This window comes from Lynx rufus, unplaced genomic scaffold (genome assembly GCF_022079265.1).
Source record: "Lynx rufus isolate CCGP_SWC_20201006 ecotype Redwood Valley unplaced genomic scaffold, mLynRuf1.p SCAF_35, whole genome shotgun sequence".
Lineage (NCBI taxonomy): Eukaryota > Metazoa > Chordata > Mammalia > Carnivora > Felidae > Lynx > Lynx rufus.
The window spans coordinates 672,102-690,548 of NW_025814851.1; the positions used below are offsets into that span (position 1 = coordinate 672,102).

At 36.1% G+C, this 18,447-nt stretch overlaps 1 protein-coding gene across 9 annotated transcripts in view; it reads right to left on the bottom strand.

The window, feature by feature from the left end:
- Window positions 1-18,447, bottom strand: part of HUWE1 (HECT, UBA and WWE domain containing E3 ubiquitin protein ligase 1) — a 172,760-nt gene that overhangs the window by 123,786 nt on the left and 30,527 nt on the right. For all 9 annotated transcript variants that reach the window (XM_047093660.1, XM_047093663.1, XM_047093664.1 and 6 more), the window contains 4 exons: window positions 16,078-16,146; window positions 10,169-10,267; window positions 9,250-9,456; window positions 7,750-7,902 (listed from right to left, as the gene is read on the bottom strand). In XM_047093660.1, coding sequence (XP_046949616.1) covers window positions 7,750-7,902; window positions 9,250-9,456; window positions 10,169-10,267; window positions 16,078-16,122 — 504 coding nt within the window. In that variant the 5' untranslated portion in view covers window positions 16,123-16,146. The remainder of the gene's footprint in view (window positions 1-7,749; window positions 7,903-9,249; window positions 9,457-10,168; window positions 10,268-16,077; window positions 16,147-18,447) is intronic.

Below are 18,447 nucleotides of genomic sequence, written 5' to 3' on the forward strand. Positions count from 1 at the left end.
CAGAGCTTTTATAGCAGAAAAACACTAAACTAAGAAAAAAATAGGCAAACGAACAGACAATTCACAAGAGCAAATCCTAATAGCCCAAAAAAGATGCTCAAATTCACTACTCATAAAGTAAGGGCCAATTAAAGTAACACGGATTATTACTGGGACTCTTTCACAGAATCAAAACTATCAGTAAGTAAGGGTAAAAGTACAAGATTGCTTAATGTACCAATCACTGTTAACAGGAAAAAAAAAGAGTATGCATTAATAGGGAAATAGTTGTATAAATTACAGAACATACAAACTATGGAATACTGTGTAACCTTTAAAAGAATGACATAGCTATACAGCGATTTAGCGAATTTTAACAAAATATTAAATAAGAAAATTTAGATGCAAAAGTGTCCTGCCTTTGTGACAAAAGTACCCTTAAAAATACCCTCTATGAGGTTAGAGAGGGAGAGAGCCAAAGCATAAGAGACTCTTAAAAACTGAGAACTGAGGGTTGATGGGGGGTGGGTGATAGGTATTGAGGAGGGCACCTTTTGGGATGAGCACTGGGTGTTGTATAGAAACCAATTTGATAATAAATTTCATATTAAAAAAATACCCCCAATATGTCAATATAATATGAAGATAAAATACATACAGGATTGTAGGAAGACTGTAGGAAGATGACCCAAGAGAAAGAAGAATGCACAAAAAAACTGTGTGACAGTATGTATATGTTTGTGCAAAATAATGTATATATGGTCTTAAGAGAAAGCAAATATAAAAGGGAATATCATGTAGTTATGCGCTGACAACCATCTTCAAAAATAGCTTCCATTACGTACTTGCAACATGATCAGCATTCAACCTAAATGTTTCATGACCTGTTAGTTTATACCTGAAATCTAGGAGGAAGATGATCATAATCCCCAATTTACAGATCCATAAACTGAGATTAATTTGATCTGTTAAGAGCTCTAGGTCCTCTAAATCCAGGTTCTTAACCACATGCAAGTGAATACATGTATTTGTTGCACAGGCGTGGATAACAAAAGAATTGATTCAAAAAGCAGTCTAAAAACTGAAGAGACATGAACCAAAATGTCTATCAAGACCACTGTTACAAAAACTGTTACATTTCAAAAGGAAGATGTAGGAGAAAGCAAACCATGTCAACAAGTTACATTTTTAGAGAATTTTACATTTGAGAAAAATGAAGTTTTAAAATCTTAATAGGGAGTGTAAGTAATGATAGTTATTATTACTTAACACCTAGCATATTATGTCTAACCCCTCAAAAACCTGCAAGATTCTCTTATTTGTAATAACAAAGCATCACACACTATGTATTAACAAAAGCTGCAATGTATTGCACCCATCAAGATTCTGAATTGTTTGGGACTTAAAAATCAGCCTTCAATCTACAGTCTCTATGTTATCCCAATTCAGAGGAAAAAGGAAGCATATCTGTCAAAGGTAAAAGGAGTCCAAAACACAAAAGAACATACAGCAGTCCCCCAGTATCTGCAGTTTCATTCTCCATGGTTTTTGCTACCCACAGACAAGAACAATCTGAAAGATGATCCTTCTTCTGAGGTACTGTCAGATAGTCAACAGTAGCCTAAGGCTACATTATGATGACTATGTCACATTGCCTAGTCATTCACCTCACTTCACCTCATCACATAGGCATTTTATCATCTCATATCATGACAAGATGAAGACTGAATACAGTACAGTAAGTTATTTTCAGAGAAACCATATTCATGTAACTTTTATTACAGTATATTCTTATAATTATTCTATTTTATTATTAGTTATTGTTAATCTCTTACTGTGCCTAATTTATAAACTAAGCTTTATCATAGGTATGTACAGGAAAAAAAAAAAACAGTATATATAGGGTCAGTACTGTCTGCAGTTTCAGGCATCCAGTGCGAGTCTTGGAATATATCCCCCATGGATAAGGTGAGGGGGCAGGGAGAATACTGTAATAGCAATCATTTAAGCAATCCTTCCTGGTAATAGAATGGTCCAAGGGAAGAAATGAACCTGATAATCCTGAACTATCCAAAAACAACAGCAAAAAAAAAAAAAAAAAAAAGAAAGAAAAAAAGAAAATCCTACACTTCCACACTTTGCATATGCGTGCCATGTAAGAGTACAGTATACATCTTAATTTTTACTTTCTAAATTAATATCTGGCAAGATATTAACTCTGGTAGGTGTGTTATGGCTCTACACAAAATACCAAATTAACTAGAATGTTCTTCCATCTTTAAACGTAAAGCTTGTTTTGAAATCTGAAAACCATTCAACATAGTATAGCTCTTGGAAAGGGGATGGCACATATAAGCAAATAGATCAGGTTTCAAACCCCAGTTCCATCAATGCCTGGTTGTGGGAATTATAAGCAATCACTTCACCTTGCTTAACACCTCATACTCTTCATCTGTAAAATGAGGATAAGAATTCCTAGCTTCAGAGTATTAAGAGGATTACATATAATAGGTACTAAGTCAGGTTAACAACTATAGCACAATGGAATATAATAGCCATTAAAAATATATCTACAAAGTCATTACAAATTCTCAATTATAAAAATAATACATAATACACAATGGCTATAAAACATTCAAAGTAGAGAATATAAAAAGTGAAACTCACCCACCATCATTCCCTACAATTCCCTTTCAGAGCTTACAATTAGATATGTAACTTTCTGGACTTTACTAATAGTTTTACTTTTGGACTTTTAAAAAACCATAGACGGGATCTTCAACTAAGTTTTCTTGCTAAGAGATCCTTTCATTGAGGAGCTTTTTTAGTGTCACACATCGGTTGATGCCATGTTAATTATGACATTTCAAAAATTTTTCTCAAACAATGGTGCAATAAGAATACTTCAATATAACTTTTGCACACATCTGAATATGTTTCTAACATTTCTTTAAAATAGAACTATTGGATGAAATAAAATATATACATTTTTATTTTCTTAGAGAGAGAGAGACAGAGAATCTTAAGCAAGCTCCACACTCAGAGTGGAGACCAATAGAGAGCTCAATCCTACAATCCTAGCATCATGACCTGAGCTGAAATCAAGAGTCGGACGCTCAACTAACTGGGACACCCAGGCACCCCTAAAATGTATACATTTTTAAATGAAAGATGTGGCCAAACCCTACAAAAGGACATTTTGACACCAATAGTTTATATGTACCTGTAAGTACTGTTTCCCTACAACCTAGTCAATACTATATACTATTGCCAATCTAGTGGTTAAAAATGACCTCACATAATATGCATTTCCCCATTATTCCTAGTGTAAACTTTTCATGTTTTCTTGACCAATTCTTTAAAAATATTTAATATTCCTCTGTGAACTGTCTGTTCATATACTTTTGCATGTTTTTCTACTGGATTACTTACTACATTTTTAATAATTTATAGATGCTATTTATATAACATTATTCCTTTGTTGTATACAGTACAAATATTTTTTCCCAGCTTAAGAAGTCATCTGCCTTTTAATTCTTACACACAAGTTTTAATATTTTCACATAAAATCTGTCAACTTTAAAAAAGGGCTTATAGGTTTCTTGACTTAGGAAATCCTTCCTCATGAAAGATGTTCAGGAGTTGCCTATATTTACTCCTAAATATGTTTCTAGGATTTATGTGAATAGGGTGAAGAAATGACCTACAACACATTTTTCCCTCAAACAGCCAACTGTACTTTTCTTTATAAATGAGGCTTACTATTTTATTCTGTAGATATGTCTATTTCTATGCCAATTAAAAAAATTAAAACTACTATGGCTTTATATTTTGTTATCTGTTACAGCAACTGACCCTGATTCTTTATCAGTATTTTCTTAGATATTTTTGTGCCTTCTGCTTTCCAGTAAATGCTATTAACAGGGCCTCTACTTAACCAATTTGACAGATTAACTGTATTCTCCATGCCTTCTGTAAAATATATTGACTAATGCAATCTTGCTGCAGTCACTCTTTTGCTCCCACCAGTTATCGGTAAGTGTACCAAGCCAGGTGTTGGTCTTCAAACTCATTTATGTCAGCTGTCTGTAGAGCAATTAATGGTGTCAAGATTTTAGTTTCTAAAGGAACCTGAATATAGAAGGATGTTAAAATACTAGGGGAGCCTGGGTGGCTCAGTCGGTTAAGCGTCCGACTTCGGCTCAGGTCATGATCTCACAGTCCGTGAGTTCGAACTCCACGTCGGGCTCTGTGCTGACAGCTCAGAGCCTGGAGCCTGTTTCAGATTGTGTCTCCCTCTCTCTCTGACCCTCTCCCGTTCATGCTCTGTCTCAAAAATAAATAAACATTAAAAAAAAATACTATACAAGGCCACCTGGGTGGCTCAGTCAGTTAAGCATGTGACTCTTGATTTTGGCTCAGGTCATGATCTCACAGTCATGAGATGGAACCCCATGTTGGGCTTTGCACTAAGCATGGAGCCTGCGTAAGATTCTCTTTCTGTGCCCCTCCCCGACTCATGCACATGTGCATGCTCTCTCTCAAAAAATATTTATATAAATAAAATACCATATAAAACAATGATTTAAACTGAAAAAGGAACTATCTTCTTAAAATAAAAACTAATCTGAATATTTGGCAAAGACTAAAAGGCAAGATGCTAAAAGTAGTGTCAGGGTGCCTGGGTGACTCAGTTGAGTGTCTGACTTCAGGTCATGATCTTGCAGTTTGTGGGTTTACACCCTGCATTGGGCTCTGTGCTGACAGCTCGGAGCCTGGAGCCTACTTTGTACTGTGTCTACCTCTCTCTCTGCCCACCCCCTCTGCTTGTGCTGTCTCTCAAAAATAAATAAACATTAAAAAAAATAAAATAAAAAAATATAAAAATAGTGTCAAGTTAGGGGAAAGAGATTCAGGGGTAAATTATAGAAATTTCTAATTCTGTATTCAAGTTCCTTTACAAACCATGCTACTGGTGCAGAGCTCACTTGGGATTCTCTCTTTTCCTGCCACTCCCCTGCTCGTGTGCATGCACGTTTTCTCTCAAAATAAATAAACTTAAAAAAAGTTCTGCTTTAACAACATTTTAACAATAATTAACCTACCAACTATTAACCCTAATTTGATCTAAGAGGGCTTCTACTATATTGAGTCTTCTCATGCAAAAAATGGCATCATCTGTCTTTGCTAACAAATTTAGATCATTTTTTAAATCTGTAAGTAAGGGTTGTTTTGTTCTAACAGATCTTAAATACTGCTGGTTAGGTTTATTTTCTTTTACTTATTTATATACACCATCTGTCCATCCAATTACTGCCCATACACATTACTTTCTCCTTGCCAAAGACAACACTTTTCACCACTTCCTATATCCTTTGTTTTTTCAAAACTGTATGTTGTTTTGGGTGCACATCTTTAAGCTTCAGAAATGGTACTACCAATAAACATTTTTAACTCCCTCTCACTCAGCATTATTTTCAAAAGCTACTGATGTTGCTACGTGCATTATTTGGTCCCCTGCTTCTAACTGCTACACAGTCCATAATATGCATAAACTCCATTTTGCTTATCCAATCTACTGCCACAATGATGCAATATTCTCCCACATGTTACCTGACGGAATAATGTGATATCTTTGGGATATATACCAGGAGTACCAGTCAAGGTTCCTATAGCCTCACATGCCTATTAGCACTTACCATTACACAGTTTTCTAATTTTTGCTGATCTGACAGTTTAAAAGGCTGTATCTTGCTTTAGTTGTATTTCTCTAATTACTAATGAGTCTGGAGCATCATTAATGTGCTGAGTTTTCTGTGAATTATCTATCCATACTTTTGTTTATCCACGTTAATTTGGGGGAGTTCCTTAAATATACTACAGGGACAGTCCCTTGACAGTTTTAAAACATGGCTAAACACTTCTCAATCTATCACTACTAAGTTTTATCTTTGGCAGTGCTGCTTAATATTGTCCACAGACCAGCTGTTATTCCACCAACTGTTTGAATGTAGTATTGATTGGTCCATGACAAAATGAATTGGCACCAGAATGTTGTTAGCCACATCAGTAGGTGCACTGTTTAGGTCAACTAGTGTTTTTCTCATTCAAGGAAGCAGTGTGCTGATTTACACTCCAGTTAAGTGCTAGCATAGCAGTGAATTATGATGTTTTCCATTGAAAAGGAAGTCTTAATTTTGTATTATAAAATTCAAATTTTTACAGTAAGATTTACGCTTTAAAGTTTTTAAGAGTTCCTTCCCTACCAGTATATCAAAATATAACCTTCTACATTATCTTCTCTTAAATGTATGGTTTTGCCCAAGACGGTTTAACTATACTTGAGGTCTTTATTCTAATCATCTAGTTGTTTATTACTACTGTACAGAGGAGATATTTGTTTCTATACACTGATTGTTGACTTGGTTGTCTCACTGTACTTTTATTAGTTCTAGTAATTTTATGCTATCTCCCCAAAAAACCCAAAAGCCTCAAACCTATCACCTTCATATAGTAACAAGTTTTCTCTTTTAGTATGTATCGTTCATTTCTTTCTTTTCTCTTGTATTTGTTAGGACCTCTACTACAAATTCCAGTGGCAAAAGTAGTAGGTAACATCTTGTCTGACTTTAGAATTCAATGGAAATGCTTCAGTTTTCCCATTATGACTCATAAATTTATGATGAGTAGATGATTCATAAATTTAAAGTTTGTTTTCCTATTTCTAAGAGTTTATATTAGTTTTTATTAATGTGCTGAATTTTTATCAAATGCTTTTTTGAAGCATCATCTACTTGAGATACGGCTTCTTTTCCCTTTTACTGTTATTTGGGTAGCCAATGTTGAACTATCTTACATTTTTTTAATAACATGAGAAAATTACTTATGTTAAAGAAAACAGGTTGCATGTCTCTATATGCATATTTGCAAATCTAAGAAAATATGCTCAAATTTTGAAGGAAGCTGCATCTGGGTAAGTTATATACAGGTGATTAATATTCTCTTTACACTTTTCTGTATGTCCTAGAATTTTCACAATACATGTTGCATTCACTATCCTACAAAAATGATTTTTAAGGAATCATGTACCTAAAAATAGCCTGAAACTTGAGTTACATTATTTGAGTTAACCATTCAATTGGCTTTTAAAAAGTCAGACTTACCAATTTCTTCTAACAAAACGTTCTAGCAATGGCTACCTCTTTCAAACCTAAGTACGTATCATCCTTTTGTGTCCAGAAACATTGGACAATAGTTTGGTGGAGTTGAACTTTTACATGAGAGTTCTTTTTGCCTTCAATTACAATTACTACCATCACAAGCCAATTACTGAGCACAGCGCAAAATACCTTGTATTTTATTCTGAAACTACTCTGAAAGTAGATATACTAAATTCCCAAATGAAAAAACTGGTATCAGAGCTAATAAGCAGAGACAAGACAAGACTCCAATCCAGATCTTTCATTGCACTATACCTCCCTCGTGAGTAGAATCTGATTCTGAACTTTCCAGAACGAAGTTGTCATTTTTGAAAAAAGGGAGATTCTACTTTGTGAGTAGAGATTCATGAAATCTCTCACGATTACTTCATAACAATTGAGAATACTTCTTAGGTTTAGGGGGAACTTCGCTAATGGGGCCCCCATAATTCCATTTAATTAGGCCAGTAAACTTAGGGATTACTATCCATTTTGACAATGCAAAAAACACCTGTGGAAACGAACTATATGGTCCAATTTTGTGCCCTTCCACTCTTTACCCATGACTCACCTCTGCCAAGTGTTGCAGCCGGGTTAGCAGTGGGGTTCTCTTGTCAGATCCAAGGCGTGTGATATAGTTTGATCTTTTGCTAAATACATACAGAAGATTAAGGACTGCCAGCACCACTTGCATATCAGAGGAAGCCAATAAAGTTGTCAAATGCTACAGGGAACAAAAAAGGGCAAGTTCATGGTATTAGGCACATTAGGCCTTGAAAACTTAAAATACCAATGTAGTAATAGATTTGTCAATATATACAAAGCTATTAAGAAGTTTAACAATACAAAAAAATTTATAAATATTTGAGCACCTACAACATGCAACCTTGTTCCCAAGCAACTTATAATCTGGCAGCAAGCCACAAAGTCCAATAAAAGTAAAAGAAAAACAAAAACAAAAACACATGAGCAGCAGCTCAAAACTGCACAGGTGTCCCCACAAGAAAAAGAAATTACAAAAGAGACAAATGTGATATTTTAATACATAGTGGAACTCAAGAACATTAAGTCTCCAGCTAGACTAAAAGAACTGTGAAAGAAAGATAATTTTATGCTCCTGTATTCTTTGAGATATAGAATGAATTAAAGTGTAGGGTTCTCCATATGGAAGCTAAAGATATCAACAACAGCTGGTGATGGGGCGCCTGGGTGGCTCAGTCGGTTGAGTGTCTGACTTCAGCTCAGGTCATGATCTTGCAGTTCGTGGGTTTGAGACCTGCATCGGGCTCTGTGCTGACAGCTCAGAGCCTGGAGCCTGCTTCGGATTCTGTGTCTCCCTCTCTCTCTGCCCCTCCCCCGCTCATGCTCTGTCTCTCTCTCTGTCAAAAGTAAACATTAAAAAAAATTAAACAAAAACAAAAAACAACAGCTGGTGGCACTTATGACTGTTACAGTATAGTGTATGCAACATTAACCCAAGAGTGACTCCTTTGATTTTTTAATAAAATCGAAGTCTATCAATATATTTAAGCATCTAGTCAGTGTTAAAATCAGTATGTCATTTAGATGGCAATAAACCTAAGTATTTCTGGTTGCTGACAATCCTGAAGGCCATGGTCTTCCTTTTGCAACTAATGTATTTTATCTTTAACAGACTGCTTATCTGTTCCTCACTTAAAACTCTGGGTGCTATACTTTAGTTCAGTTATTCCACTTCTTTTCCCAAACCATTTCCTTTCAATTCTGTTTACCAAAGAATTAGAAAAATTAACACTAACAACAGGGCACTTAGGCAATGAGTAATGTGTCAAGGAAATCAAACTATTTCCAATAGTTTAAGTGGTTTGGGGCTGCTCTAATAATGAATGCGGAACAAAGATCAATTCCCACAAATTCCCAGGAATACTTCAATATATGTATTACATTCTCAATTTTATCATTGTCTTTGACACTGAAAACCCCAGAGCTCCAAAATGAAAAGGAAAGAATTATCAGAGAGAAATAGCAATTTATTTCTAGATATGAGCGATTCTAGTTAAGAACAGATCACATAGGCTTGAACCTCTCATACCTCTATGGAACTGTACAGATGCCGGGAAAAGCTGTACTCAATGAGCAAGGCAGTGAAGTTCAACACAGCCAAGAGAAGCATTTTTAGTTGTTCTCTCTCCGGCCTATCACACACGAGCATCCATGACATATTCTCCACTGTCTGTCCAGCATCTGCCAGAATTCCATCAAAGCGGTCCAACAGATCCACCCAGTGATATAACTCACACTGGAGAGAGGAAGAGAAAGAGGAACATGTAAGAATAAGGTCGAAGTACTATGTGGGTACTCTGCTACAATGGACTGCTGAGCAGGACACCTAGACAAGTTCACTTCCCACCTTTGCTTCTCTTCAATCCCCCTACCAGTACAGAAATCCATATGACAAAGATCATACTCTGAGCCACATAAACCTGTGATCATTGTTATATCCATCAAAGTACATTATGTACAAACACCAGTAGACACCCTAACTAGGTCTTTAAAGGGAGAATTCTAGCTACCTTCTGAGGTCTACAAAACAATGACTCTCCCTGCCAGAATCCATTTTATCAAAAATGTTCACTTTTAGAGTTATCTAAAGAAAATTCTTTTAACTATCTCAAACTCATACTGTCAGTCAAACTAAAGGAATTCTGTGGTTGAGATTCTTTATCATCACCCGTGTAAATGTTCCTCACCCTCAGCTAGCAAACTTTTCCTTTCACATTTTCTTTCAAAATTTCCTTGGTAACTATTCATAAGCTAAAAGCTACTGACCTAGAGCTATACTAGACATACAGCTTAGATAATACATCTTATAACTGTAGACATACAGCTTATCAGATACTAATTGATGAATGATGCTACCTCATTGTGGTTTCTCTTTCCATATCAGAACATAAACAAAATGATGTACTAGTCCAGGGAGCCCTGCCTTTTGGGAGTGTGGGTTCACATACCTTTCCAATGTTCCATGTTTTGATTTGCTGCAGTTCCAAGAGTAGTTGCTCATCATTACAAACTTTGAGTTTGTCTATTAAGGCTCTGCAGTCTGCAGGCTGAGAAAAACAGGTATTCACAAAAGGTTTTTTGGAGTAAAGGAATCTTTAAGCCAACACACTCAGCAATTTAGAAAACTGGAAATTTGCCAGACAATCACTTGGGATTAAATGGAAATCTTATAATAAAACCATCCATCTGTTCATTTTCATTTTTTTAATGTTTATTTTTTTTGAGAGAGAGATACAGAGCATGAGTGGGGGAGGGGCAGAGAGAAAGGAAGACAGAATCTGAAGCAGGATCCAGGCTCTGAGCTGTCAGCACAGAGCATGACACAGGGCTCAAACTCACAGACCATGAGATCATGACCTGAACTGAAGTCAGACGCTTAACTGACTGAGCCACCTAGGTGCCCCCATCTGTGCATTTTTAACTTGGATAAACTTGTACAATAGAAATAAAGGAAACAAGCTAGACATAAAAAAAAAAAAACGAAGGAATCTGTACCACAGTCTGAAAGTTAACTAGAATACCTGATAAGAAATCTTGAAATCAGAGGAACACTGAAAAGCCCTAGTGAATTCACAGTTAAAGGTGAAGTTAAAGGTGGCTATATTTTCCTACAACTATTAAATCCTCTTAACTGTAGGAGGGCCAAGAGCTTCTGAACACCGGGACTTCATTCTTACGGGGTTCCCATTGCCATACATTCCTGCTCTCTTTAACTGATGAAAGGCCTGTTTGTCAGGTAACAAGGTGTGGATTGACAGTTTAGTAAAGTTTCTTAAAGCAGAGGAGGAAGGATAGGGAATGGGACATAGAAGTCTTCCATTATGGATGGCAGCTGGAAATGACTACACTTGCATGGCATCCTGAAAATGGGCCTAGATTTGCAACCAAACAAACCTGGGTTCAGTTCTTAGCTTGATGTTTACTAAGCTGTTTGATCATGAGCTACTCCAATCTCTCAGCCAGTTTTCTTACCAGGAAAACACACTTAATAACTACCTTGGTAATGTGAAGCTCAAATGTTTGCAACATACATAAAGCACTTATTTCACATAATAGGAGTTTAAATATTGAGACACAGCATACTACTTCAAAGAGTATGAGCTTTGGAATTAGACAGTTGGTAAGCTACCTCTTTGAATCTCCGTATCCTCTTCTGCAAAATAAACTAACATCACCTATTTACCCAGCAATGTCGTCATGAGATTTAAACTAGAGGTACCTTCAGTACCCAAAACAAACATGGAATAACAGGGGTTTCTCCCTCTGAAGTAAGCGTTATTAAGAGCTACCTCAAATTTTTGTGGTGATTAAATGCATGTAAAATTCTTGGCATAAAATCCTTCCATAAACCAGGCCTGCACTTTTCTCTCCTCTCCTTGAAGTCATATAGGTTGAGGGAGAGGTGATGAAGCAGGATAAACATAACATGGGAGTCTAAACCATCTACTCATATAGTTCACTTGTGCTTTCTGAACCTACTGAAGTTTAGTATCAAATATACCACTTCAAATCTAATCTGCAGCTATGCAGAACCAATTTTATGATTTTGTGGGTTAGATTACACCCAATTCATGATGAACATTTGAATACTATAGTCACTTGGTATCTCATAATCAGGCATTCAGTTTTTATCAAGTTCCAGTAGCAAGCCTGAAACTGCTTTTCTGAATGTCAGAATACTTGTTGGCAGGTAATAGTATTGCCAAATTCTAGGAATCTTAGCTGCACTTCCCCTATCAGGGCTTGCCAGAGGCATCTTTGGCTGACACCTAAATCAGACATCTGGATCTACTAGGTCAAAATGTCCGCATAGTAGGGCAGCTTGCATCATAGCCTGAACCTTTTGCAGAATCTTTTCTAGATCCAGACCTCACTATCACTTTAGTGGTTATCCAGCAAATGAATCAGAACACCAAGCCCATATTTGATACATGGTGTTTCCAAAATCCAAAGAGAACCTCATACGTTGTTCCTCTGTCTTCATGGTGCATGGTACAAGGTGCAGCAATTTATCTCTACTTTAGAAGGGAAATCTTGACATTTCCCAGACCTCTGGACCCCTAGAAACTTTCCTGATGTGGGAGGCCCTCAAGCTTCAAAGGGCACTCTCTGGTACACAAATGCCTAAGGCATCTAAGGTACTTGTGTTTTCTGCTCACAAGATTCAGTCAGCCTAATGGCATCAATGTCATGTGCCAGCACAATGTTCTGTTTTATCAGCTGTATCAAGGTCCATAGTTTGCAGAATGCACCAGGGACAAAAGTGTATCTTTACCATCTTGTTCCTGCTGCATAAATGCAATAAATGCAGTAATACAAACTGATTATTATTTTCCTTCTGGCAATACAAAAGAAAGCATTTGCCAATTCAATGGCTGTGTACTAATTGCCAAGGTTCACTTTGATTTGCTCCAATAAAGATATCAAATCTAGGGGGAAAATCCTTTGCACAGCTGCTAATATACAAAGTGATCAATAAATGTCTTTCGTGTGCAGACACTATGGAAAACAGTGTGGAGATTCCTCAAAAAAATTAAAAATAGAACTACCATAAGATCTAGCAGTTCCACTTCTGGGTATTTATCTCAAGAAAATAAAACAATAATTTGAAAGGATATATGCAGCCCCAGGTTGACTGCAACATTATTTACAATAGCCAAGATATGAAACAATCTAAGTGTCCATCTTAAATTAATGGATGAAGATGTAGCATACATATACAGTGGAATACTATTCATCCATAAAAAAGAACAGAATCTTGCCATTTGTGACAACATGGATGGACCCCGAGGGCATTAAGCTAAGTGAAATAAGTTAAAGACAAATACCCTATGATCTCACTTATACACAGAATTCAAAAAACAAAAAAACAAAATAAAAACCCAAGCTCAATAGACTGGTGGTTGCCAGAGGTGGCCAGGAGAGGAAAATGGGTAAAGGGATCAAAAGGCATGCATGCATGCACAAATAAATAAATATCCTTCTTAAAAATAATATCTAGTATTAACCACAGTACAGAGAATTGAGTATGTTGCTCAAGGAAACTAGGCATCTTTAAGCCTTAAAAATGTATGGTCTATGATCTAAACATTCCAATTCCAGGAGTTCGTCCTAAGTAATTAATTAGTAGCTATCAAATGTTGTGAGCCAGAAATTTGTATATAGGTGTCACCCCAAGAACAAATCCCTAACAATCCATTAGGTAATAAAAGAAAAAAAAATTTTTTTTAATTTGCATTTCTTTGATTATCTACAACATTAAATTATTCTAGAAGTTTACTGAATCTGTTCTTTTCTGAAATGATCTATACCCATTTTGTCATTGGGATATTCATCTCCCCTACTGATGTAGCTACTAAAGATATTAACTACAGTTCACTGAACAACATGGGAGTTAAGGGTGCTGACAAACCCCCATGCAGTAGAAAATCCACGGGTAACTTTTGACTCCCCAAAACCTTAACTACCAAAAGCCTACTGTTGACTAGAAGCCTTACTGATAACATACACAATTAACACATATTTCTTTTGGTGTGTATATTGTATACTATATTCCTACAATAAAGCTAGAAAAAATAAAGTGCTATAATTTTTAAGAAAATCATAAGAAATATACATTTACAGTACTGTATTTATTGGAAAAAGTCCACATATCAGTAGACCTATGCAGTTCAAAACCGGGTTGCTCAAGGGTCAACTGTATACTGGGTTACAAATATTTCCCCCAGCTTGTCATATGCCTTTTTACTTTGGATATACTACTTTATGCTCCCATTATTTTTTCTCCTTTGCTTTAATGCTTGGAAGGGACATCTCCATCCAAGACTAGGTAAATATCCATCTATATTTTACACCTATAATCTAGGTGTGGATTTCTTTTAAAAATATTTGACTTTTATCTAGAATTTATTTCAGTATAATAGTCCCCACCCCTCAAAAGTCAAACAATTGTCCTGAAACCATTTCTTGACTGATATTGCCTTTCCCTAACAACCAATAATTCCTACAATTATCATATGTTAAGTTCTTATGCACATGAATACTAGGATCCTTTTCTAGGTTATTTTCTTACACTGATGTTACTGTTTTAATTTGTGTCACTTCTTAAGACAAGGTTTCTATTTGCTCTTTAGTTTCCAAAATAATTTGAGTACATAAATGTCAAAAATTCAAGATGCCCATTAAAAAAATATATTTAAAAGTGGAGGGGCCTGAGTGACTCAGTCAGTTGAGCATCTAACTCTTGATTTTGGCTCAGGTCATGGTCTTGCAGTTCATGGGTTCGAGTCCCACATCGGGCTCTCTGCTGACAGTGTGGACCCTGCTTGGGATTCTTTCTCCCTCTTTGTCCCTCTCCTCCTTGCACTCTCACTCAAAATAAACATTAAAAATATACTTAAAAGTCCAAGATGCCAAAACACATCAAAACCAAAATCAAATGTATATGCAACAGCTATGAAAGTGAATATACTCATTATGTACGGCATTCAAGAAACAACCTGACATTTCAACGGCAAACACAAAAATGTACAGCATGTGCAGACAACCAATATAAGGTCAATAAACTTGAAAATATATTTAATTAAGGCATGCAGATTATAACCATGTAATATTTTCCCCCCTTATTAACAAAAATTTAAAAGATAATCTGTAATGCTAGAAGAGGGTATGGGAAGACAGCATTTCTCGCACTCATCAGTGTAATACTTAACAAAAAAGGGCAGAGAATGTCCATGCAATAATCTTTTAAAGACTAGAAGAAATATAGCAAACTGTTAATAGCGATATCCATAGTGTTACTTGCCAGGTAGTTAGTTTTTAAAAACCAAGTGACCTGTATTTAGCAAATAAACTGATTATGTGCCAAATCCTTTGCTAAGCATCTGCCTCATACCAAGGAGGGAAGAATTATCAACCCTGTTTTACCACTGTGAAAACCAGGTGAGAAAATAAATGCTTAGCCACAAAAACTAGTAAGATTCAAACTCATGTCTAATTCCAAAGCTTGTGCTCCTTGAACAACGGGGTCTACAGGAGAGTCATAACAAGGCAATACTTTCTTAACCTCAAAACGCAGTTTAAGACAGCTGATGGAATACCGGACTGAAGCTAGGATTTCTGCTGCTAGGACATGGTCACCCAACACACAGATTAATACAGGTTAAACTAAACTGTATGATTAAGAATCCATGATTTAAAAAAGCTACACCACTGGCCCCACAAGAAATCTAGTTAAGAAACATGTTACTACTTTAATTTTCTCGAAAACAAAATTGAGAAAGACCACACAAGTACAGACAGAATTTGAATCCACACCTGCTCTTTCCATTATACCATACTGCCTTTCAGTGCATAAGAAAAGCAGCCAGAGAGCCTGCTTCAGGTACATACAACTACAACAGTTTAGTGCTTACTTTCCACTGGCGACTAGCTTATTCACTTTTTTCCAAAGTTTTATTTAAATTCTAGTTAGTTATCATACAGTGTAATATAGGTTTCAGGAGTAGAATTTAGTGATTCACTACTTACATATAACACCCAGTGCTCAACATGCCAATCACCCTCCTTAAAGCCCATCACGCATTTATAGCCCATCCCCCACCCACCTCCCCTCCATAAATCCTCAATTTATTCTCTATAGTTAAAGAGTCTTTTAATGGTTTATTTCCCTCTCTTTTGCTTATTTGCCTTTTTAAACAAGGGAAGTTCAAAAGCAAATTTGACTTTTTCAAGACAACTTGTTTTATTGCACTTTGTATATATAAATGATGATGTATTTGGAAGGTCAGTATGGTGAACTGTCTACAAGAACTTTTTCTAAAATGAAAAAAATAAGACCATACTTTTGGATACTTACAGCCTCAGTAGGTGTCTTTTTCAGTTTAGTCCTGTCTACTTTCATGTTTTCGATTTTCTGTTTTATGATCTGAAAAGAAATTCCCCAAAAAAGTGAGAATTTAAAGTTGCAATCTTGAGCTCTACATGCTCGACATAAGATAAAATGAAGAGCATGCAAAATGCTTAAAGCAAAAACTCTGGAGTTATGATGATGCTACGCGAATTCACAAGCACAGCTATGAGGTAGGGAAGGATAAGGAATATCTCCAGATAAAACTGGCCCACATCCATATGTTGCATAAGACTAATCAATTTAAGCCAAAATTAAAGCGCTTTTTAAAAACAAACCTCTCAAACTCATAATTGAAAATAAAAGATCACAATGTTTTTAACACACCTCAGGATGGAAAAATTCACCATATCCTTGCAGTTTTCTGGAAAACTTAGCAATTCTACTTCTGGGAATTTAGCCAAAGAAAATCATAAGGATGCACAAAATATTTAACCATAAAAACCTATACTCCATGACCATATGTAATAGTGAAAAATTGGAAAAGAACACACGCCCAAAAAGGATTGGTTTAAAATGAAATATTTCACAATTGTTATAAACACTGCACACAATTATGTAACAGAAAGATGTTCATGGTGAAATAAAAATTACAAAACAAATAGTATAAACCTATCTAAACCACTTAGAAGGGGTATGCATCAAAATGTTAACTCACTGCTGACCAAAAGGATTATGTAGATGCATCTTTGTATCTTTTATTGTTTTAACCAATAAAAATATATTAGTTGTGTTATAAGAACAAAGGCAGCATAATACTTTAATTGTTAATTAGAAAATGATATAGAAGACTCCCACTAGAAGTTTTCTGAGCACAGAACACAATCATTTTACTAAGATCCTTCAGTTTGGAAGGCACAAAAGTGGGTAACCCCTCGTATAAACCTAGGTGATCTTTCATGGTAGACAGGTCCCTCAAGATACTCTGACCAAGGCACAAGAAGAAATAAAGGATTCTCCCATTAGCAACCAGGACACATGGACAGAGGTAGAGGTGAACTGAAAGCTCTTTATATACCAAAGATTCTCCTGATAATAATGTATTTGCTACATAGCAGTAACTGAAGGTGAGTGTCCCTTCCCCAAGAAGGCGGTCATAATATAAAGCTGACCAAGCACAGGTATAAAATTCAGGCAGCTTCTGGCCTAGATTTAGTCCAACATACTCAGTAGTGTGGAAATAAAGTGTTATTTGCCTACATGGTCGGTATCTCTTCAACCAAAGGGCATTCAGGAAGAACTGATCAAACATCCAGAGTATATTCTAAAATGCATTCCTGGAAGAAAAAAAATGTTTTCCCTCTAAGGTTCACATTTTAAGATATGGGATTCCAAATTACTTTTTAAAAAATTACCTCAGCATCTAAGAAAAAATGAACCAAGTGCCAGCTGCCAACAACTTCCAAAATATCTAAAATGAGGCCAATAGGATTCTGGCAACAATCCGATCCATGTAGTAAAAACTGTAAGTGAGCTACTTATACTCAGTTTTGATTTTCCTCACAAAACTTCTCATACTCATTACCTAAAGCAAGTGGCTATCACATTATTGTGGCTGCAGTCATTTGCTGGGAGGCTATAAGACTAACTCTGCTGCAGGAAGTAGCAGCCAGCCCCAACACCATACAACCCAAATCACTGAATGCCTTCCCTTCAAAATTAGGAACAAAGTAAAGATGTCCATTCTCACCACTTTTATTCAACACAGTGTTGGAAGTTCTAGCCACTGCAATAAGAAAAGGAAATTAGAGGTACACAGATCAGAAAGGAGGAGACAAAACTCCCTATGTGCAGATGACAAAGGATTATTTAAGTATAAAATCCCCCAAACGTACAAAAACACCTCTCCCAGAATAAATGATCTCAGTAAAGTTGCAGGATATAAGATAAACATCCACAAATCAATCTATTTCTATATACTGGCAATAGACACATACACTACCACTCACAATTGCTCAAAACAAAACTTGAAATACTTAGGTGTAAATCTAACGAAGCATGTACAGGACTTGTATGTTGAAAACCATAAAATGTTGATTTAAAAAAAATCAAAGAAGGGGGCGCCTGGGTGGCTCAGTCGGTTGAGCATCTGACTTCAGCTCAGGCCATGATCTCGCCATTTGTGGGTTCGAGCCCCACGTCGGGCTCTGTGCTGACAGCTCAGAGCCTGGAGCCTGCTTCGGATTCGGTGTCTCCCTCTCTCTCTCTGCCCCTCCCATGCTCACACTCTGTCTCTTGATAATAAGTAAACGTTAAAAAAATTTTTTTTAAATCAAAGAAGATCTATATATATGGAGAGATATACCATCCTCATAGATT